This window comes from Diplotaxodon limnothrissa, linkage group LG4 (genome assembly GCF_057381915.1).
Source record: "Diplotaxodon limnothrissa isolate DT_005_m linkage group LG4, D_limnothrissa_male_GT1.1, whole genome shotgun sequence".
In the NCBI taxonomy this organism is placed as follows: domain Eukaryota; kingdom Metazoa; phylum Chordata; class Actinopteri; order Cichliformes; family Cichlidae; genus Diplotaxodon; species Diplotaxodon limnothrissa.
Window position 1 is genome coordinate 26,702,614 of NC_140599.1, and position 21,095 is coordinate 26,723,708.

The following is a 21,095-nucleotide window of genomic DNA, read 5'->3' on the forward strand; positions in this document are numbered from 1 at the left end:
GCTGCATGCATCTACTGCATGCACCACATTATATCTAAAATAATGCCCGTTGAAATTAAGTAATCCTCTTTGCTTGCTGCCTTACCATAAATTACAGTATACTGAACTATAAATTATCCAAGCTGTGTGAGGGTGTTAAACTCTTTATTTTCCTCTCAATATTAAGGTCATCTTATCGGAAACAAGTACATCTGTAAAATATTACTGATTATTGTACAATCCACTACTTTAAAACCTCAGTTGAATATTTGGGGTAGTAGGGGGTTTCAATAAATTTCTACTTTGACTGTAGAAACTTTGCTTTCTGTCTCTTGTCAGTTAGACAAATCCCTATGCAAAGCCTGGAGACTATTTGCAGCCACTTTCTGGTGCTGATTTGATGTCCTATTTTACTCTCCCGTGTCAATTTCTCCTGCTTGCCATTGTCTTCTCTCTGCAGATATAATTCTGTACTTTTACGGTATTTCGGGAGTGAAAATAGTTGCAGCTTACAAACAGACAATCTGATTTGATTGAAAACACGTAAATCCCACGATAAAGGCATTCAATCTCACATCATCACTGACGCACTGCCGTCCCATAAACCCAATTCTTAATCCCAAAGCCTCCCCCCCCCCCCCCTTTTGTGGTCAGTGTGCCACCCATCGCCATAAATCCCTCTCCTCCGCATCATTCTCACCCCGCCCCCACTCCATTGTGCATGTGAGTCTCCAGGGATGAATCTGAGTTCAGCCACAACTGGCATCCTTAGGCTACGACCTGTTCTGTTGTGAGGGTTGCACTTGCACGAAATACCTGGACAAGGGTCACACGAGCATCAAGCAGAACAGTGCAGCCTACTGGTCAGATGTGATTGTCATAGCCAACTCTGCGGTTCTGCTGCTGGTAAAGGATATTACTGAGCGTCATCTTATTTTTGGAAGAAGTTCACGTCTGCGTTCCCGGAGAGAAAGCGTTCTTAACCAAACCCTTGAAAACACGGGGCACAACCGGACAAGTGGAAGCCATGAAAACAGTGCCAAAGGATGATATGAAATATAAAGGAAAAGAAAAGAGGAATGAATATTCAGAACATTGATATTTAATCGAAAACTGATTGAAAACTGATCACTTTGACCAGCTTCACGATATTGATTTGGGGACTGAAATCACTGTATTCTTAGTTGCTGTGGAGAACACCTGACAGCTGCGGATTTTAAAAGTTTTTTTGTTTCTTTTTCTCCGCCTATCAAATTTCTTCTGCATTTGAAAATCCAGGCTCCTGCGTACGGGACCCATCTGAATCCTGTCTGAACTGCCTGCAAGCGCACCGCTTATGCAGAAAACTGAAAAGCATGTTGATTGCCACCATACAGGAGCTATTGCATTCCATTACGGTCATGTAAATAAAACCATTAAAAGGATATAAAAGAAAAGTGCGCGCTCTCGGCGAAGCGCAGCATCAGCACCAGCAACCGATGCGCGTCCCCGCCCCGGTAGAGGCTGCCCGAGATCCCGGGAAGAGGAGTTGGAGCAGCGCGAGTTAAAGTTGGGCTAAAGGGGGGTGAGAGGATGCTGCAGAACAATCTACGATCTAATTAACATAGCATATGTGGATAAACGTGTCCTAAGTGAAGGATGACTTGCAAAACACTGAGCATATGCCTCTTGTTTTGGGGGTTTCAACATTGCTCATCACGTAAGTCTTGTGAAACAGCAATTATTCATCTACTGTCGCTTGCTAGAATATGATTAAAATATTTCAGGGTGTATATACATGCATTATCTGCAGACTGTTTAGTGTCGGATCATACGCTGACGAAAAAGTTGCATTCTAACACGCGATAACCTGATGAGTGAAAAATACCACTGGAGGGCAAAATGTAGCCTGAGATGTTGGGATGTTTGAAGGGCAACGCACGCTGCGACGAAACCGGGCATTGTGTTAAACGGACACGATTTCATTTTCACGGCTTTCTTTTGGCTACTGAACATTTCAAAGCACGAAAAGTGTTGAAGCAAACCACGTCGGTCCTGCATAAGGTGCGCACGGCGATCCCCCTTTGCACTGGACTGTCTGCATTGCAGTGCTTTCTCCCAGCCTGCACGCAAGTTTGTGCAGCGTGCGGGCTCAACTCTATTTTATTTTAAAAGCGCAGTGCTGTTTATGTTGATTCAAATATAATAATATACACACACAGTGTATCTTCTTGTTGGCGAGAATCGGTTGAGCGATTTTTAATAGCAACGTTTGAGAGAGCAGGGCTCAGCGTCCTGACCGGGACCAGCCCACTGCAGTACTTTTTTTTTTGGGAAACCTAGGTGTCCATGAGCTGCCCAGAAAGCGCTGCATCTCGCTTTTAGCTTAATGGGAAATCAACATCTGCTATAAGACTGCTGAAGTGCTTCAGTTGTCTTGCAGGTGACAGAATAAGGAATACGTTTGTGGGGGTATGTTTGGGGCTAAAATTGGGTAAGGCTAAACACCCACCTAGACCCATTCACCAGAGCTTGAATGCATACCGATAAGCGTTATGTGTGATGTCACTGTCAAGATGACCTCAGAGAGTCTTCACTGCTTCTTTAACGCACACTCCCAGATACTGGCTCATTAGTTTAGGTAAGAAAGATGGAGGATGGACTAAGGTATGACTTCCTGTCACTTTGGAATGTGAAATTCAGAAATTCAGATACTGACTTACCTCTAGTCTATCTATCTATCTATCTATCTATCTATCTATCTATCTATCTATCTATCTATCTATCTATCTATCTATCTATCTATCTATCTATGTGTTGTTGTTAGGTTATTGAGAACATAAATGGTTCCACATTGTAGTATTGATATATGCCTTTGAGATATCCCCTTATGAGAAATTATAACTTTGCTATACAGGAACTATTTTTTTTTTATTTTGAGAAAAAGAGAAAGTTTCTCTGTGATGACACGCTAACTGCAGAAGATGAACAGAGAAACCAGTTAAGCTGAATATGTTTGTCAAGTGCATTCGTTTGCTGATTTCCAATCAATAAGTTGATGTCTCTGTGTTTTATCTACAAAAGTTCTGATGATAGTTTAATGCAGCCCTGTGGTCTGCTGTGGAGACATGCACAGTGGAGCTGTGCCAGAATAAAATGGAGTCTTAGATCTCAGAGCCTCACCCCACTAAATCATCCTGGGGTGAGGCTGAAACTCGCTCTCTGAAGTGAGAGTGTGTGTGTATGTGTGTGTGTGTGTGTGAGGAATAAGAAGGTGGAATACATGTGAATAAATCTAAAGCTTATAGTCTGAATAACAAGGAACTAACTGTTTGGTTCATGAGAGGGGAATTTATATCTAAAGAAGCTGCAATAGTCATTTAGATTTAACTTTAAGTCTCAGCAGAACTCTGATATTCTGTAGTGTTTGTAGTTTTGGTCCTTGGTAGTCAGGCACCACCCACTGTGATGTCTGCCCAAATATGAATAATTTAGCAAAACCTTTCTTGCCATTCTTATGTGCTGCTTTGTTGCAGTATGTTTTGGTATGTTTGGAGATGCCTGCATTCAGTGGATGCCTTCACTCAGACAGGGTTGCTGTGTGAATCGTCAGCACACTGCAAAAACTCAAAATCTTACCAAGTATATTTGTCTTATTTCTAGTCAAAATTATCTCATTACACTTAAAATAAGACACAATCAGCTACAGGGCAACATTTCAGTAAGCTAAAGGAACTTGTTTCAAGACAGTGAATCTTGAAACTAGAGAAAAACTAGAGATTTTTCACTTGTTCCACTGGCAGATTTTTTCACTTAATACAAGATATTTTAGCTTAAAATAAGTGAAAAAATCTGCCAGTGGAACAAGTGAAAAATCTCTAGTTTTTCTCTAGTTTCAAGATTCACTGTCTTGAAACAAGTTCCTTTAGCTTACTGAAATGTTGCCCTGTAGCTGATTGTGTCTTATTTTAAGTGTAATGAGATAATTTTGACTAGAAATAAGACAAATATACTTGGTAAGATTTTGAGTTTTTGCAGTGCAGCCATGCATCACAGAGCAGCGTCAGTCAAAGGAGGTGCCTCTGCATACTGTATGTAACCGGCAAAAACGATGTGTCAGCCCAGACAGGCCTACCCACACTAGCGGCAGAATGATATTTCAGCATGAGTGGTGCTAGAGCTCTACACAGCTACGCTGTTCTCCACAGCCTCTTAATGATAAACGGAGAAATAGACTACCCCGTGTGGTGCACAGACAGGAGGGGTGCAAAATCACAAGTAGCAGGGTACACAGGCTTCAGGTATGCTCTAACTGCTGCAGCATGACAACGCCCAATAGGGAAGAGACAGGCAGAGAAGGCAGAGAACATTATGCGATGATGATGATGATGATGAGCAAGAGTAATGGGATACAGTGAAAGCACGGAAGATTGGAGGGTTTTTAGAGTTGGGGTGGAGATAAAGAGAGTGGTATCAAAAGGAGGGAAAGGAAGTGAGACAGTGAATAGGTCTGGGTGCGGAGTGCGTGACATGCTTTTCATAAAAAGGAGGAGCTGTGTGACCTAGGTTACCTTGATGCAGTCTAAGATGAAGCTGTTAAAGCCAAACACCATTTCATTTACTAGTAACTGAAGAAGTTAAAGAAGTAATTACTCAAGCTACGAATAGAAAAGGAGCTTTTTTTTATGTGATTGCATCTCAAAACTTCAAAGTATATGTATTTTTTGTGGGACTGGACATTTGAGGGTGTGGTTCACTTGAAATGGCTTTAGAGCACAGCAGTAAAGTAATGCAGCAGAGATTTGTTATTGATTATCTGCAGAATAGCAGGCATTTCTGTATCACAAAGAGAGAGAAAGCCATTAGAGAAGAAGCTGAATCAGAAAGTTCAGCACATTTCCTCCCTCTGAATGTGCAGCATGCCCTTGGAGAGATGTGGACAGAACTCATTAAAGTTGTTTAAAATTTCAGACTGTGCTCCACTTGTCCTCATCTAGCTCCATTTGCAGTCAGTATACTAACTGCCTTGTCCTTAGCTGCTGGTTACCATGCCTTCTTCTGTATGACCTCCACGAATGTAAAACAATGATTAAAACTCCTGTTTAGTAGTAAACAACTCCAAACATTTAAGAGAGGATTATACTGACACTGGTGGAAGGTCAGATAGGAGCTTCTTCCATTTCAATAATAGTTATACATAAGCAAGATTAAAACATTTTATTTATTTATCGATGCACCTGCTTTGTCTTTCATTGAACAAATATTATCCCTCCAGGATTTTGGTTTATCTATTTTAAATGTCTTAAGAGTCTCAAGGAGCATATTTTGGCACGTAAAATGAGAAACTGTTTCCTTTACAGCTGGAGGTGAGGGCATCAGCCATTTATCCCCAGCCACGACAGAAGCAAGATTAAGTAGAATTATGGTCACTTTTAACAGCCCTCAAGCAGGGAGCAAGTCTGAGCAGATGCGTGATGGCCCCATTAGCCTTATAACCACATGTACAATAGCAAAGCAGCATGACAGCGCTCTCTCTCTTTAAATATTATATATATATATATGTCTGTATAATAATAATAATAATACATTTTATTTGATGGTGCATTTCTGAAACCCAAGGTCCCCTTACAAAGAAAAGAAAGATATCAATAAAACAGTAGATTAAAATACATTAAAATACAAAAAAGTAAGATGTGTATTGAGCTGTGACTTAAATAAGGGAAGGGAATCTATATTTCTTATGAGAGGAGGAAACGAGTTCCAGAGCCGAGGAGCAGAGCGACCGAAAGCTCTGTTCCCCGTAGTGATAAGACAAGCAGAAGGACCAACAAGATGAATTGCAGATGAAGATTTGAGAGAGCGGGAAGTTAGTGGTAATATGGAGCAGATCGCATAGATAGGGATCTGTTTAATTTCTGTTAAGTTTGAGAAAATTAGAGGAGAATCATGATCTCATCTCCATAAGACAGAAGGGATGAATTAGGTTTGGAGGAAATGTAGAGCTGGGTGTCATCAGCATAACAATGAAAATTGACATTATATTATAAACGTATTATTATTATTATTATTATTATTATTATTATTATTATTATTATTATAGTTAACATGTGTTTATTTTAATCTGCAAAAAAACAAACAAAACAATACTAAAGGTATTAGTGCTTTGCTTTGAATTTAATTGAATTAATCCGAGTAAATGTGTCTCCCAGAGAATGCAGTAACCGCTAATTAATCTCCAAGTGGAGTTTTCTTATCTAGCTGTGCAGGAGTGCCTGCTGTTGTTATTCATTTCGAATGATGCATCGTTATAAAAAGCAACTTTTTAAAACACCTTCTGACGTTGGTGTTGTCCCTGTTTTCACTGCAGGAGAATGTGCCGATCCACTCATCTCTGGGCTGTATGCGTCCTCCTTCCTGGCCTCTTCCAGATATAACTTTCTGTACTCTGCCAATTTTGCCAAACTATATGGTAAGTTCTTGTAATGTAGAGCCAGTCCTTAACTTTATGCTAGTTATATTTGAGACCTGATTCACAGCACAAATTCACCGTAGTACTTCCATTCAGATCCACTATCTATAAGCCATAAAGTAAGGGACTCTATCTTAAGGTGACAATACTTTCAATGGAAATGAAGAGAAAATGATATAATTTATTTAAAAAATCCTGCGACTAAAACATAAAATCATGTTTTATTATTTTTTAATTTGATTGAACCTTCTTTTAGCAAAGGAAGCTATTTTTTTTTAAACAAAGTTAGCAACTAGCAGGTAAAATAGAGTGTTTACCAGCTATGATGCAGGTATTTCAAACACAGTTTGATAAGTAGTAGCATACACTGCATACTGTGTAATCATTCCAGTAAGATTTAAGGTTAACTCTGTAAGGTCACAGTTGTATTTCCAGTTATTTGATTCTTGACAAATTTGATCAAATCTTTCGTTTTCATGCCCTCAGGCAGCAGTGGCTGGTCCCCTTCCCCAAGGGACAGACAGCCATGGTTGCAGATAGACTTGGGCAGGAAGTACCGACTGGTGGCAGTTGCCACTCAGGGGACCTTCAACTCATATGACTGGGTCACCAAATACACTCTGCTCTACGGAGATCGACCAGACTCCTGGACGCCGTACATCATGAAAGGAGGCAACTCTGTAGGTGTCACTGGGCCCTAATGGCCGTGGTGGGATGAAAGCCATAAAAGGGATGAGTCGAGGATTAACTAGTCAAATGTAATCTCTATGGCAGATTTGGGATTCAGTGGGTGTTCCATTATATTCATTGCCACAGGCTGAAAAACAAAGACAGCACAGAATATTATCACTGACAAAGCTAATCTCATCATCAATTCATCATCGCCTCTTAATAAGGCTTTAACACCATAGCAGTGGCTCAATAACTCTCCACTCTTCTCCTGTCTCATCTGTTTGCAGACGCTGCCTGGTAACTGGAATTATTATCAGGTGAAGAGGAATGTCTTCCATTACGCCTTTACCGCTAAACATATTCGTCTGCTGCCTCTGGCATGGAACACAGAGAATGGGGGGAAGATTGGTGTGAGACTGGAGCTGTTTGGCTGCCCTTATGGTAAAAATGACTGAAGGATGCTCAACATGGATTTCCTGATTCTAACTGACATCCAGCAGTTAACCATAGCTCTTAACTATATTTTTAAAACATGCCAAATGTGCTATACTAGTTCCATATTCTTTCGTAAGCGACTACTCTCAGTACTCTTCAGTTGTTTGAATGCATTACGCAAGCTAAAGTGCCAAACAATTTCAAGGAGCTCAAGGACAGGAGCCATGTTGCATACTTGCCACATTACTCTTTTAAACTGAATCAGGTTGAAATTTTGTTGCAGATTCCTATGTGCTACAGTACAATGGAGATGACTCAGTGGTCTACAAGTATCCTGAAAAAAAGTCCCGTACGCTGCAGGACCACATTGCCATAAACTTAAAGACTCTGGAGCAGGATGGCCTTCTTTTGCACAGTGAAGGGATTCAGGGAGACCTCTTTACCCTGGAGCTGAAGAAAGGCCGGCTTTACCTGCACATCAGTCTTGGTACAACCAGCATTAAAAATTGTTTTGCATTTATTGTAACCAGGAACTAAAATCTTTGTAAGAGTAACATCCATCTCAGAGATAACCTGAAACAAAGCCGAAGTGTCACGGTAGGGATCTTGGTATTGCTGGTTAGGTTGTTGAGTTAGGTCTTTCAGTTATGCCAAATATCTTAACATGGTTTGAACATTTTTATTCAGTTCCTTCCATGCTGTGTTTGCAGGAAGCAGTAATGTACACAAAGTTAATGGACGGACTACACTGACCGCTGGCAGCCTTCTTGATAATCTCCACTGGCACTATGTCACAATCAAACGTTATGGTCGACAGGTGAACCTCACAGTGGACAGTCAGACAGTGACAGCAATATGTAATGGAGAATTTACTCATCTGGATCTAGATAAACAGGTACTGTCTGGAATATATTCCCCTTTAACTGCAGAAATATTAGTGAATGTAGGACAATGCGCTGGGTATCTGACTGTCTTAATACCCGATGCTTAGATCTATGTAGGAGGAGTAATAGAGCAAAACATGCCTCACCTCCCTTCCACACCAAATTTCGCGGGCTGTATGGAAAACGTCTTCATCAATGGCATCAATGTCATCGACAAGGCCAAGAGAGAAGATCCCGACATCCATATACCAAGAAGGGTAGGGCTCTACGATAACTCTAATCCATTATATAGCAACATCATCATTTTGGGTAATCGCCTTTAAAATTTGAAGCTTCACCCAAATTTGTCTGTTTTATGTTCACAGTTTAATCACAAACACTGTCATTCATTTCAGTGTGGCTAATGAGGTCAATGTTCTCTCTCCATCTAGAAAAAGATGCATTTTACCTGCCGTGACATTTTGCTGAAACCAATGACCTTCGCTGGGCCCAATAACTACCTGCAGGTGCCAGGGTTCTTCAGGAGGCCCCGCATGTTTGTCAAGTTCAAGTTCCGCTCATGGGACTACACAGGGCTCCTGATGTTCACACGTTTTGCTGATGATCTGGGTGCTCTTGAGCTGGGTCTGAGCGAGGGACAGATCAATGTCACTATATTCCAGCCTGGCAAGAAGAAAATTCAGTTTGCTGCTGGTAGGCTTTTCTCAGACACATATTAATGATCAAGAAACAGACCTCACAGCCCATTGCTCGCCAGTGGTGCTAGTTTCAGTCAATATGCAAATTTACTCTTTATAAGGGTGGGGGAACCTGCAGTCAGCTGAGACTGAAGCAGTCACTTGGATGAGTGACGAAATGTTTCTTCCACTGAAAACTTTATGTCCAGATGAACAGAATCAACTTTTTGGGACTTTGTTAAAATAAGATTATTAATGCATCACATCTTGATTGTTTGAAATCCACAGTGGTGGTATACACAGGCAAATCACAAAACAGTATCATTGTCTAAGATCTTATGGATGTAAATGCATGGAGGGTCAGGAAAGCTCCATAGTAGAGACATGCCCCTAAACTCTATATGGCCAATTCATGGCAACCTTTACCTGACAACTGAAAGAATGGTTAGCATTATGCATGTGATTTTTGTACTGATAATATGTACAAAAACAACTGTACATATCTGTACTGATAACATAATATGACAGCATCACAAAGGGCTTCGTCTTGTTCCACAGGATACAGACTAAACGATGGTTATTGGCATTCAGTTGATTTGGCAGCCAGAGACAACCTGCTAACTCTCACTATTGATGAGGAGGAGGGCTCACCACTAAAGATCACCAACCCTTTCACTATTCGGACAGGCGACCGCTACTTTTTTGGAGGTGAGTCGATTTCTCAGATAACTGCTAACAACAAAAAGATCAAATAGATCAAATCTGTGCTCATCAAATCTTACAAAATTTGCTTTCCTCCGTTTAGGTTGTCCGAAAACTAATAACACAGTCAGGAAATGTGAAACCAAGCTGAATCGCTTCCATGGCTGCATGCAGCATATCTTCATAGACAACGAACAGCTCGATATTGACATTATTCTGATGCGACAGTGGGGAAGATATGCCGAGCTGCTGTTGGGCACCTGTGGGATCACTGACAGGTGAAACACACTATCAGTCATTCAGGAAACCTGACTGATTCCGTTTAATTAAAAAGATACTAATACGGCACTGCAATAATGAGCTATTAGTGTATGTCATGCTGAATCATTTATCATATTTATTAATAACCCATATGTAATGTTTGTGGACTACTTGGCCCCACATTGCTGTCAGACATAACTGTTTGGTGTGTCTGGTTTTTAAAAGTAACTTGACCTCATAAACTCTGTCTAAAGGAACTTGGCGGGACAAAAATATCACAAAAGGAGAATAGGATGGTGAAAAAAAAAACACTGGTTATTTATGTAAGTCGCTCACTTTTTCAATAACCAAAAACTTAGTATAATAATCTCTTTTGTCTGCAGATGTACTCCAAATCCATGCGAGCACGAAGGTAGATGCATCCAGTCTTGGGATGACTTCATCTGCCTGTGTGAGAATACAGGCTATAAAGGAGAAGTGTGTCACATGTGTAAGTGCTAGCTGATAATTGTAAAACGCCAACACTTTCTTAAACAAATAACACCTTGCTTGTGTTATTTATACTCCTTATTATAATAAATTGCTCCATTATTTCCCCAAACAGCGGTTTATAAAGAATCATGTGAGGCCTACAGACTCAGTGGCAAGTATTGGTCTGGAAACTACACCATCGATCCCGATCTCAGTGGGCCATTGAAACCATTTGAAGTGTACTGCAAAATGAAATGTAAGTAGTCATTGTTGCTAATAATGCATGGCTGCAGCAGCACTGTGTTCAGTGTTTGATGTTTTATCTGTAGATTGCGAAAAGAGGGAGAGAAAAAAAGTCATGCTATTATGTGAGGGTAATGAGAAATGTGCACTGAAGTTTCAAGGGAAATTTAAAAAAGGATTTATATATCAAGAGAGATCCAGCTGTTGCTGTCTTTGCATCTGTCTTGTAAAACTTTTCATCCTCTGCTTCCTCCATATTATTATAGAGGAAGATATTATTATATAGTAAATTTCTCTTTAGTGTTTCATCATGTTCCTTACTTTCCCCCCATTATTCTCTTTGATCCTTTTCTGATTTGACTTACATCTATCAAACCTTTTTGCAGCATATAAAGCTTGGACAGTGATATTGAGTGATCGAGTGGAAGGTACTAAGGTGATTGGGAGTTCAATCGACAAGCCATATATAGGAGATGTCAACTACTGGAATGCCACCTGGGATGAAGTCACTGCTCTTGCAAACACCTCCATGTACTGTGAACAGTGGATAGACTACTCGTGCTATAAGTCCCGTATCCTCAATACACCCAGTAAGTAGGATGAGACAGATTTTAATAGGGTGCAGATGATCAATAAGCAAGAAAATATTGAAAATGAATTCATGTTTCAAACACAGATTCATTTTCTCTTTCAAAATAGATGGAAGGCCTTTCACTTACTGGATTGGTCGCAACAATCAGAGCCATTATTATTGGGGTGGGACATTCAGAGAAGTCCAAAAATGCGGCTGTGCTGTCAATCAAACCTGCGTCGACCCCAAGTTTCAGTGCAACTGCGACGCTGACTATAGACAATGGTGAGAGAAGAACACGCTGAACGTGTTTACCTTGTGACTTTGACATTAATAGTTTTCTTTGTGGCTTTTCAGGTACTCGGACAAAGGCTACTTGGACTTTAGAGACCATCTGCCTGTGAGGAGGGTGGTGGTCGGGGACACCAATAGGACCGGCTCAGAAGCACATTTCACAGTTGGGCCACTCCGCTGCCATGGCGACAGTGAGATTAAATATTATGGCTTTCGCAAACACATATGCTCATTTCTAGTGTATCAAGGGGCTCTGAGTTGTTTTTCTCCAAATTTATTTCAATGTTTTCCACAGGAAACATCTGGAACACCATAGCCTTCACAAAGCCCACTTACATAACATTCCCCACCTTCAGGCCTGAAACAACTGTTGACATCTCTTTCCACTTCAAAACCTACCGTGACCATTGTGTCTTCCTGGAGAACTCTGATGATCATCTTAGAAACTTTATAAGAATAGAGCTCAATAGTGAGTGGGTTCATCTGTTAGAAGGCAATTCTCAAGTTTATCCTATTAGAACTGTACATTTTGTAAAAAGTATTTTGCTAATTGTATCTTTTCTTTTCCACCAGCCACCCAGGATCTTGCTTTTGTATTTATGGTTGGCGATGGCATCCTTAATGCGACCCTACACTCTCCTGTGCCACTTAATGACAACGAGTGGCATTTCGTTCAGGCCGAGCTTAACGTGAAGTTGGCTCGGATTAAGGTAGATTATCAGCCATGGGCAGTCAAACGCTTCCCACCTCAGACTTTTATCACCATGAAGTTCACACATCCTCTCATTGTAGGTAGGTTTCCTGAGGTGTACTTGGAAATTTCAAAATATAAAAATGACACAAATTAAATCAATTTAATGTGTCCTCTAGCCACTGATACAAGTGTTCTTTGTCACAGGTTCAGCCAATCGTACCTTGAGACCTTTCTTGGGCTGCCTTCGAGGGTTGCGGATGAATGGCGTGCCTCTCGATTTAGAGGGGAAAGTAAACGAAGAACAGGGCATAAGGAGGAACTGTACTGGACAGTGTCTTAATGCTACCATACCATGTCGAAACAGCGGGCAGTGTATCGAGGGATATGCTTCCTATACTTGTGACTGTAACAATACAGCCTTTGATGGTTTCTACTGCCATAAAGGTAAGTTATGTTCAGCACAACAAAAGTAAATGTAATGAAATGCAGACTGAAATCTAATAATTATTTTTCTAAGATATTGGAGCTTATTTTGAGATTGGATCATGGATGAGGTACAACATACGAAAGAAGCCAGTATCAGATGAAGCAGCGTGGGCCAACTGGATTGACCCGCACTACGACAATTTCAGTCTCGGCTACAACGATACAGCAGATGACATAGAGTTCAGTTTTAGCACTGTTCACACACCAGCCGTGTTGCTCTACATAAGCTCCTTCGTCCAGGACTACATCGCTGTCGTCCTCAAGACTGATGGTATGGAAAACTAAGAAACAATATTTGTTGAGAATGGGAAAGCCGTAACTTTGCACATAACCTCATTTTTAGGAGAGCGTAGGGATTTTATTCACTTGTTAGAGTTATTCAGCAAAACAGTACTGTATGCTATTGATTTACTCTCTTGCCTCTCCCCTCAGGTAGTGTAGATCTGAGGTATAAGCTGGGAGTCATAACACACAAGTACCAGCTGACTCACAGAAACCTGGCAGATGGATTCCCTCACTATGTGAACATAACCAGACACAACAGAACCATCAAAACCCAGGTTCAAGCTGTCATTGCTCCCACTGTGTACAATGTGATCTGTGGTTTAGATTACTTTCTGTGAAATCATTTATTATGTCTCGTAATTCTGAACATTACTTAAGGATACCCAACTAACTGAACTTCCCCAAGAGAAGCAGAATTTTCCTACAAATTATAAGAACAGTGATCTACACAAATGTTCAAGTAATAGTTTTACATTTGGGGATTAGATTTGGGGTCAGGTAAAAAGGCTGGAATCTTTACCTTTGATAAAAGCCAGGTTGGTAGCCTCACATTTATTACTTTCATATGTCACGTCAGAGAATGTCTTAAAAATAGTGCTTTTTATTTGGAAGTGCTTTATCTGTAGCTGGTTAACTGTTTATAATCATTGATGCTGGTCGTACTATAGGAATGCAGTGGTGTCTTTTTATTCTGCAATGTCCCTTTGAGGTGTAAAAACAAATGTTTCTCTATCCATAGGTGGACTACATGGAGCCTATTGTGGAAAAGATAACCTTGGTGGAAGATGCCAGGTTTGACTCTCCAAAGTCCATGTTCCTGGGCAGAGTGATGGGTATAAGGCTTATTAACGATCTGTTATTAATAACATCTTGCTGCAAGGATTTTTTTTTAAATTATTTTTTGTTTAATCAGATCCTCATCTCATGTTTAATTTCTGTATCGTTTCCTTCAGAGGTTGGTGACATTGACTACGAAATCCAGAGGCACAATGCTCCAGGCTTCATAGGCTGCATATCTGGGGTCAGATATAATGTCTATGCACCTCTGAAGACCCTGTTCCGTCCAAACGAAACAGATCCTCCAGTACAGACGCACGGCTATGTCTCTGAGTCTATTTGTGGTGCCTTCCCTCCTGTCCTCGGTTATGTACCATGGGAGGCCGACCCCTGGTTTACTGGAATAGGTAGAAGTTTATTTTTCAAAGTGTAACTCTCATGAAATAAAGGCATTATTGGTTTCTGTTCATTTCCTGAACTGTGCATCTCTCTCTTACAGAGTATATTTATATCCATGATGACCTAGGTCTATTTTGGATAACAGGTAAGAATCATTTTTATCTTGAAGTTGTACAAAACGTGTAATGTGACATTTAGTAGTTTATTTCATTTAATCTAAAGCACCACTCATCTCCTTCATTTCTGTTTTACTCTTTTCCTCGTGCCCCAGATGACACAAATGCTGTTTCAAATTCTCTCTTAGTTTTTCCTAAAATCCTCTAATCCAAAATTAGAGCAGAGTTGTCAGAGTCTGACAGGAGCATTTCAGTGGTTGATTCTTTCTGAAGGCAGAATTTCATTATATGTGGAAAAACAAAACATGTGTAAAGTAAATAAGTATTTTTCAAGCATTTCAGTTCATACCAAATGATAGTGTTGTCTATATTTGAGTGCATTCAGGTATACTGATTAAATAAAGAAAATTAGTGCAATGTATGAGTTATTTGATATATATATATATATATATAATTAATAGCCATGAGTGTTGGACCGTACTTGCAACACAGAGATATAAGCTGTCATAACAATAACAATGCCAGCTGACTTGCTTTCAATATGCATTTATAGAAGGTATTTGTTATATAATCAACATGAATATTATAATGAGAACATGGACGTGGAGGACATGCACTGAGAGCAGATGAGCAGCCTGCAGCATAGTATCACAGATGAAAAAAAAATTAGAGCAGGTCCCCCTGATGAGCAGGAGAGGCTGGAGTCTCAGGATTAAACTGCAGCACAGAGACTCCCTGCTCCATCCCTGTCTGAGACCTTTACCGGATTAGCTATATTTAGTCTGCATGGCCCCAGCTTACTGTTCATCATTGATAGATGCTTTAGCTTAATAAATCATTTTGCTTCTGAGATATTATGCTAATACTGGACATCAGTATGTCATTAAAGATTAATGCAACATTCAGCTATGCTGACAAAGGTCCCTCCCAGATATCAGACATCTTCTCTGTCTGATATATTGTCATAGATAAAATGGTTATGACTCAGAAATTACACCTCCTGTTTTAATATTACCAATGAAATAAAATGCTAATCTCTACTGGCAGAAAAAGCGTTCACAGAGATAATAAGACCCGAATGCTCGAGCTCTACAGTGAATGATCCAGTGGCTCTGTTATGCTCTGGGGGATATTTAGTCAGCCTGATTTAGATTCCCCTTTTACTCTTTGAGGGAATAGTCACTGCAATCAGAACGACATACATCTTGTGGAAGGACGGTCTTCCTCATTTTAGATTGAGGTAAACGTACAATGAAGTTTTAGTGAAAGGATTCAACACCATTTTAGGACACTTTATGTTGATTTTCCTTCCATTTCTACCCTTCTATATCTTTCCAAGAGACATAGAAATACTGTAGAACATCAGAAGTTATCTTTTTTTATACTTCACAGACCATTCTCTGTAACCATTTGCTGTGTTTATGAACCTAAGGCGCTGAGAACATTTTATTGGCAGAAAGGCTGGCAAACACTGTTGATGTTTTGCCATTTCATTACACAGCAAACAGTCTGAGCGACAAAAAACCTCCACACACCTACAGGCAATTTAATGCCACGATTGCACTCATTGAATTGTCAAATATTAAATGTGGTTGGTCTAAAAGCTCATGTACAGCTGGTCTCTGAATACTTACAAGCACTCTCTTTTAAGATGAAAAACCATGTTTGTAATATGGTCTTTCATCTTGAAGTTATAGTTGATGTCATTTCAATCTGATGCAAAAACTCATTTATGCCTTTGCTACAGCTGGATTACAGAAAGTCCATCTTCAAAGTCCATATTCATTTAGCAAATTCTAAATGCAGCTGCTTGGGAACTAAGGACAAAGTGCTTATCAGGTCACTCCAATCTTCAGAAAATTCCTCTAGCTATCTGAAAATTTCCTCTGGCTTACTAAGACCTTGCTTCAGAGAGTGCACTATTTCAGATCATATTTTAAATGTATCAAATCCAACAGAGGATTACTGAGGAGGAAGTGAGGACATGTATGGAGAGGAAGAAGAGTGGAAGGCGGTTATTCAGATGACAGAAGTGTGTGGGGATGAAGTCAGGAGTGACAGAGAAGTATGTGAGGGTGTTGCAGGACATGCATGAGGACAGTGGGACAGTGGTGAGGTGTGCGGTAGGAGTGACAGATGGGTTCAAGTTGGGGGTGGGATTAGCTCAGGGATCAGCGCTGAGCCCCTTGTTGTTTACAATAGTGATGGACAGGCTGACAGATGAGGTCAAGTAGGAGCCTCCATGAATGTTTGTAGACGATGCTGTGATTTGTATTTGAGAGTAGGGAGCAGGCCTAAAAGAGTCTATAGAGATGGAGGTATGCACTGCAGAGAAATGAAAGTCAGCAGAGGCAAGACAGAGGAAGAATGAGAATGAGAGGAAGGCAAGAGAGGCGAAGAAGAGCGTGCAGGCCAGATGGAGTGGGTAGAGGCAAGTCAGGTGAGATTTGTGACAAGAGTGAAAAGGAAGGTTTGTAAGATGATAGTGCAATCTGCTATCATGTATAGTGCAGCAATAACAAAAAGACAGGAAGCACAGGTCAATTTGGAGATAAAAGTGAGAAAGGCAAGGCTGAGATCATTTGGACATGTGCAGAAGAGTGTGTATGCTGAACAAAGTATGTTAAATATGGAGCTGTCAGGTAGGAAGAAAAAAAGAAGACCACAGAAAAAGATTTTTGAATGTAGAAAAGGAAGAAATGCAGAGAGTTATAGTGGGAGAATATGCTGGTGATCGGGTAAGATGGAGGTAAATCCATTGCGTCCCCTAAAAGGAACAGGCGAAAAAAGAGGAAGAAGAGATCAAACCCAGCAAAGAATGTCTCGAAAGGCAGGTCTAATTCCAGTGAGAGCGCATTCAGTATTTATAAATCACAACAACAGTTGCCTCGAGGCAGTTTATATTGTAAAGTAAAAACCCCCAAATGATACAAACAGAACAGAGAAAAGCCAACAATCAGATAACCCCCTATATTTTTTGTCTTTCTGTATGTTTTGATGACCTTTCACAGTAAATCACACTAACTAATTAAATCACTAGTGTGAGCAGTGATTTCTTGTTCAGAGAGACCAAAAAACCACACATGCGCAGAATGTAAACATCACACTTAAGATGTTACAGAATTAGATCACAGACTTCTGGCACAGCAGAAAGAAAGCGTGTTATGTCATCATAGGCGACATGAGACCTAAATTAATTTATTCCAACAGTTTGTCTTGTTAAGATAAGAAAGTTGTACCTATCTTTGTGTCAAGCAACACTTGCTTGTCATCAGTATTTCTTGGAGCAGCTTTTTCTTCCAGGTCTTGTGGATAATGTCTGACTCCTATTCTTGTCCTTCAGTTATTGTGATCCTGGCGCTGTTGCTGCTCTTTGGAGGCCTGTACAGCATCTATGTGTATGCCTATCAGCAGAAGGGCAGTTACCATACCAATGAACCTAAAAACCTGGAGTCCCCCAGTAGCTCCAGACCCCTCACCGAGACTCTGAGGAGAGAAAAAAAGAACCTCCCAGAAATTGAAGAGGAGTTCAGGAGCGACTAGCATCAGAGAACCTCTTGGACAGTGGTTGGGGTTTTGAGTGGGGGATGGAGTGTGGGAATTAGCATCTACAAAACCACAGATACCTATATTAAGTTTTCTATTCTTTTTGTTTCCTGATTTTTTTTATTTACATTTTGGTTTCTGTTCCTTTGCCCAGTTGATTTGGATATGATGCCTGGTGCTCTACATAGTATGTATTTTGGTAAGTCTAGTTTTGCTGGGTTCAAAGTTCAAATCAAGCCCCGTGTTGCATGAGTAGCCAACAAGTCTCACACTGTATTGCAGGATGAAATACTGAAGTGCCTCATCTGAGCAAGCTTGATCTAAAGTACCCATAATAGCTTATTCAGATTGGGATTAGTTTAGACACTGTGGGAAAGGATGTTTAATTAGAACATCAGATTTAAGTGTTTAGGCTTTAATTGAGTGATTTCTTTTCTGAGCCATTTTTAAGACAGATGAAAACTACCAATAACCTACTGTATAGATTTATGCCATCCAAAATATACCTTTTGCTGACAATCTCTTCTGGAACCACTATCGACACCATAGTGCATAATCCATTTCGATTTTAAACAGTAAGAGCGTCTGAAGTGCGGAACTAAAACAGTGCAAGGAAAATCAACACACAAAACTGGTGTTCATGGATAAAAAAAAGAAGCATCAACCGAAAAGGAATACACTGATAAGCATGGAGCTTTGTGATGATGAGCTTTGAGATGATACGTATAGATTCTACAAGGTACATAAGCTTGTGTTTGTTGTATTGAAGCCTATAACATTGCATTACATATACAGTGTCAGTAGAAAGCAGCTTTGCCGATTACAGTATGCTCAGATTCAAAACACATTCTCAACCATGGGGGCTTTGGACATGAGAATGTGATGATCTGAAGATACAGTACCTCTGGTTGTAGGAGCTAACAGGCTGTTGGTGTACTGCAGAATGAAAACAAAAAAAGTTCAAGTGATGAAGCTTGCCAGGGACAGAGTGAACTAGATCTTATTTCTTCTGTCTTACTTCTGGTTGCATATTATGATCAATCTGCCAATAGGTTGGTGCTACAGACATTTGAGTCTCTAACGTCTCAAGAGTGTCAGAACAAAAAGAGTATACAGTAAGTCCTTCCACAATCCTTTCTTTTTCAGTGAAAACAAATTTCAGGGAAAAGCTGCTATGGCCATATGGGAAGCATACATAGAAACACACATGCACACACACACACACACACACACACACACACACACACACACACACACACACACACACACACACACACACACACACACACACTAACATATGTACAGAGGACCACAAAAATGTAAATGCTGATCTTTTTCTTTTAGCTCATAATGCTAAAATATTTTTCATGATATTGTAGTGCAGTAGCTGACCACAAAGTCATCACTGCTACTGCTGCTTGTTTAGCTGCTTTCAGTGAAAAAGTGGAAAATTCTACAGTCACATGAAATTTTCATCTCTGGCAAGATGAAATATCATTTGATCTGTGGTGCAACCAAAGCTTAGGGCTATCATCACTCACTGCAGCTCCTTGTGTACACTAAAGCACTATCGTGTATGTGGGAAACAATGAAAAAAGTAACACATTTGCAACATATCAGCTATGCATATGTAGAGCATGAGCGCACTTTGCAGTAACATGCAATAATATTAGCTTCTTCCAGCCACCAATAATGTTAATGCCTCAGTTTATTTTGCCAATGCACAATAGCAAGTAGGTTGCAATGAGTGTATACGTAACTATATGAATAATGTGTCAAGTGACTTGTTTTTAAAATTCCTTCAGTTTGTACAAGAAAAGCTACAGTCAAATGGAACGGTTTGAATGTATATCCTCAGACTGTGTAATGTATGAGCAGACACTACACTGAAGACCTATTCTGTTTTTATTGTAGACTGCTTAGTACTGAAAGTAAAACTATTCATTGTAGCTTTTTAGAATGCTCAGGATAAAGAAAGTACAGTACTTGTTCTCTGTAGCACTAATACACCTCCAAAACTCAACATTGTTGGTTTTTCTTCCGTTACAGATGGACAGGACTGTGCGAAATTGTACAGTGAAAGAATGTACAGTAGATGTAAAAACTGCAATTACTGTAAAGGCACGACTTGCTAATAATGTATGAACATGTATAGATTTGGCCAAAACTGGCAAATACAGGCTCTATTTTTCAGAATGTAATTTATTAACACGAATGAGAGTGAAAAGTGAGCAAACAGAGTGAAACTGATGGTTTGTGACGATCGAAGAATGATTTATGTTTTTGTTATTTGGACAATCGCCACATTAACAAACTTGGGTCAAATGTGCTTTGTTGCCTTTTAGCAAAGAGTCGACTTCTTTATCATATAAATGTATATATCTCACTGTATTCATTGGTAAATGGACTGTAAGTATTCAGCATTAGCAGTGTCACATTATTGCACCTCACTAATTAATTCATATGTGGTCCCTGGAGCGTGTGTTTGTGTGGTCTGATGTTTTAATGTTTGTGTATTTACATTTGATCCCACCAAGATACAACCTGATCTTAAAATAATGACAAACGTGCACTCATGCCAACTATTCAGCTCACTTATTGTAGTGCACCAACAGTAGTACAGTGAGACAGTGTTCAGTATGGCTCCTATCTGCACAGGCATCACATGACCTTATCCTGAAGGGACCATCCTGCAGCCTCATAATGGAGGAAAAGAAATGGGTAGGTTAAACGTCCAGTAGAGGGAGTCAGCCAGCTGGATGTTATCTAAGACAGGGTATGTGCTGACGATTTAAAATGTCAAACTTTCCGAGCATTGTTTAATGAGTTGAAGCTCAGATTAATGCCAGAATTTACAGGATTAAAAAAAGCAGATTTAAAGGGGCTTAAATTAGGCTCATAAAGGAATTGTGATTTGTGTGTATTGTGTTCTGTTAGCACTTAGAGATTTTAGTGTCTATAAAGGCCTTAAAAATCTGCAGACACCCTGTGAACAGTGATATCATGTCTGAAATCATGTGAAGAGTAGGCAGGTTAGATTTCTCTGCAACATCAAACTAAATCCTTCTGGAACAAATTCTAGAAATGAAGATTACAGTTATGTTTTGATCACCTTGAAGTGTAGATTATTTTTCTGTTCTCTCTGCTCGAGGTTG

General features: G+C 39.9%; 1 protein-coding gene across 1 annotated transcript; it reads left to right on the top strand.

Annotated features, from left to right (window-relative positions):
• Positions 1–1,617: 1,617 nt before the first annotated feature.
• On the top strand, positions 1,618–17,937 carry cntnap1 (contactin associated protein 1). Its single transcript, XM_085352708.1, has 24 exons — positions 1,618–1,678; positions 6,326–6,427; positions 6,914–7,107; positions 7,387–7,540; positions 7,818–8,021; positions 8,245–8,429; positions 8,526–8,675; positions 8,850–9,111; positions 9,654–9,803; positions 9,901–10,075; positions 10,442–10,548; positions 10,663–10,785; positions 11,159–11,362; positions 11,472–11,628; positions 11,701–11,828; positions 11,933–12,106; positions 12,211–12,429; positions 12,536–12,775; positions 12,849–13,088; positions 13,250–13,377; positions 13,842–13,935; positions 14,056–14,286; positions 14,379–14,423; positions 17,738–17,937. The coding sequence occupies exons 1-24, from the start codon at positions 1,618–1,620 to the stop codon at positions 17,935–17,937; spliced, it is 3,927 nt and encodes a 1,308-aa protein (XP_085208834.1).
• Positions 17,938–21,095: the final 3,158 nt, after the last annotated feature.

What these genes read in the sequence shown, in the direction of transcription:
- cntnap1 (XM_085352708.1), top strand. Translation starts at nt 1,618, where the DNA reads ATGACTTGCAAAACACTGAGCATATGCCTCTTGTTTTGGGGGTTTCAA. An exon ending in CAATTTTGCCAAACTATATG is followed by an intron (nt 6,428 to 6,913) that starts GTAAGTTCTTGT and finishes TCATGCCCTCAG; the next exon opens with GCAGCAGTGGCTGGTCCCCT. An exon ending in TCATGAAAGGAGGCAACTCT is followed by an intron (nt 7,108 to 7,386) that starts GTAGGTGTCACT and finishes ATCTGTTTGCAG; the next exon opens with ACGCTGCCTGGTAACTGGAA.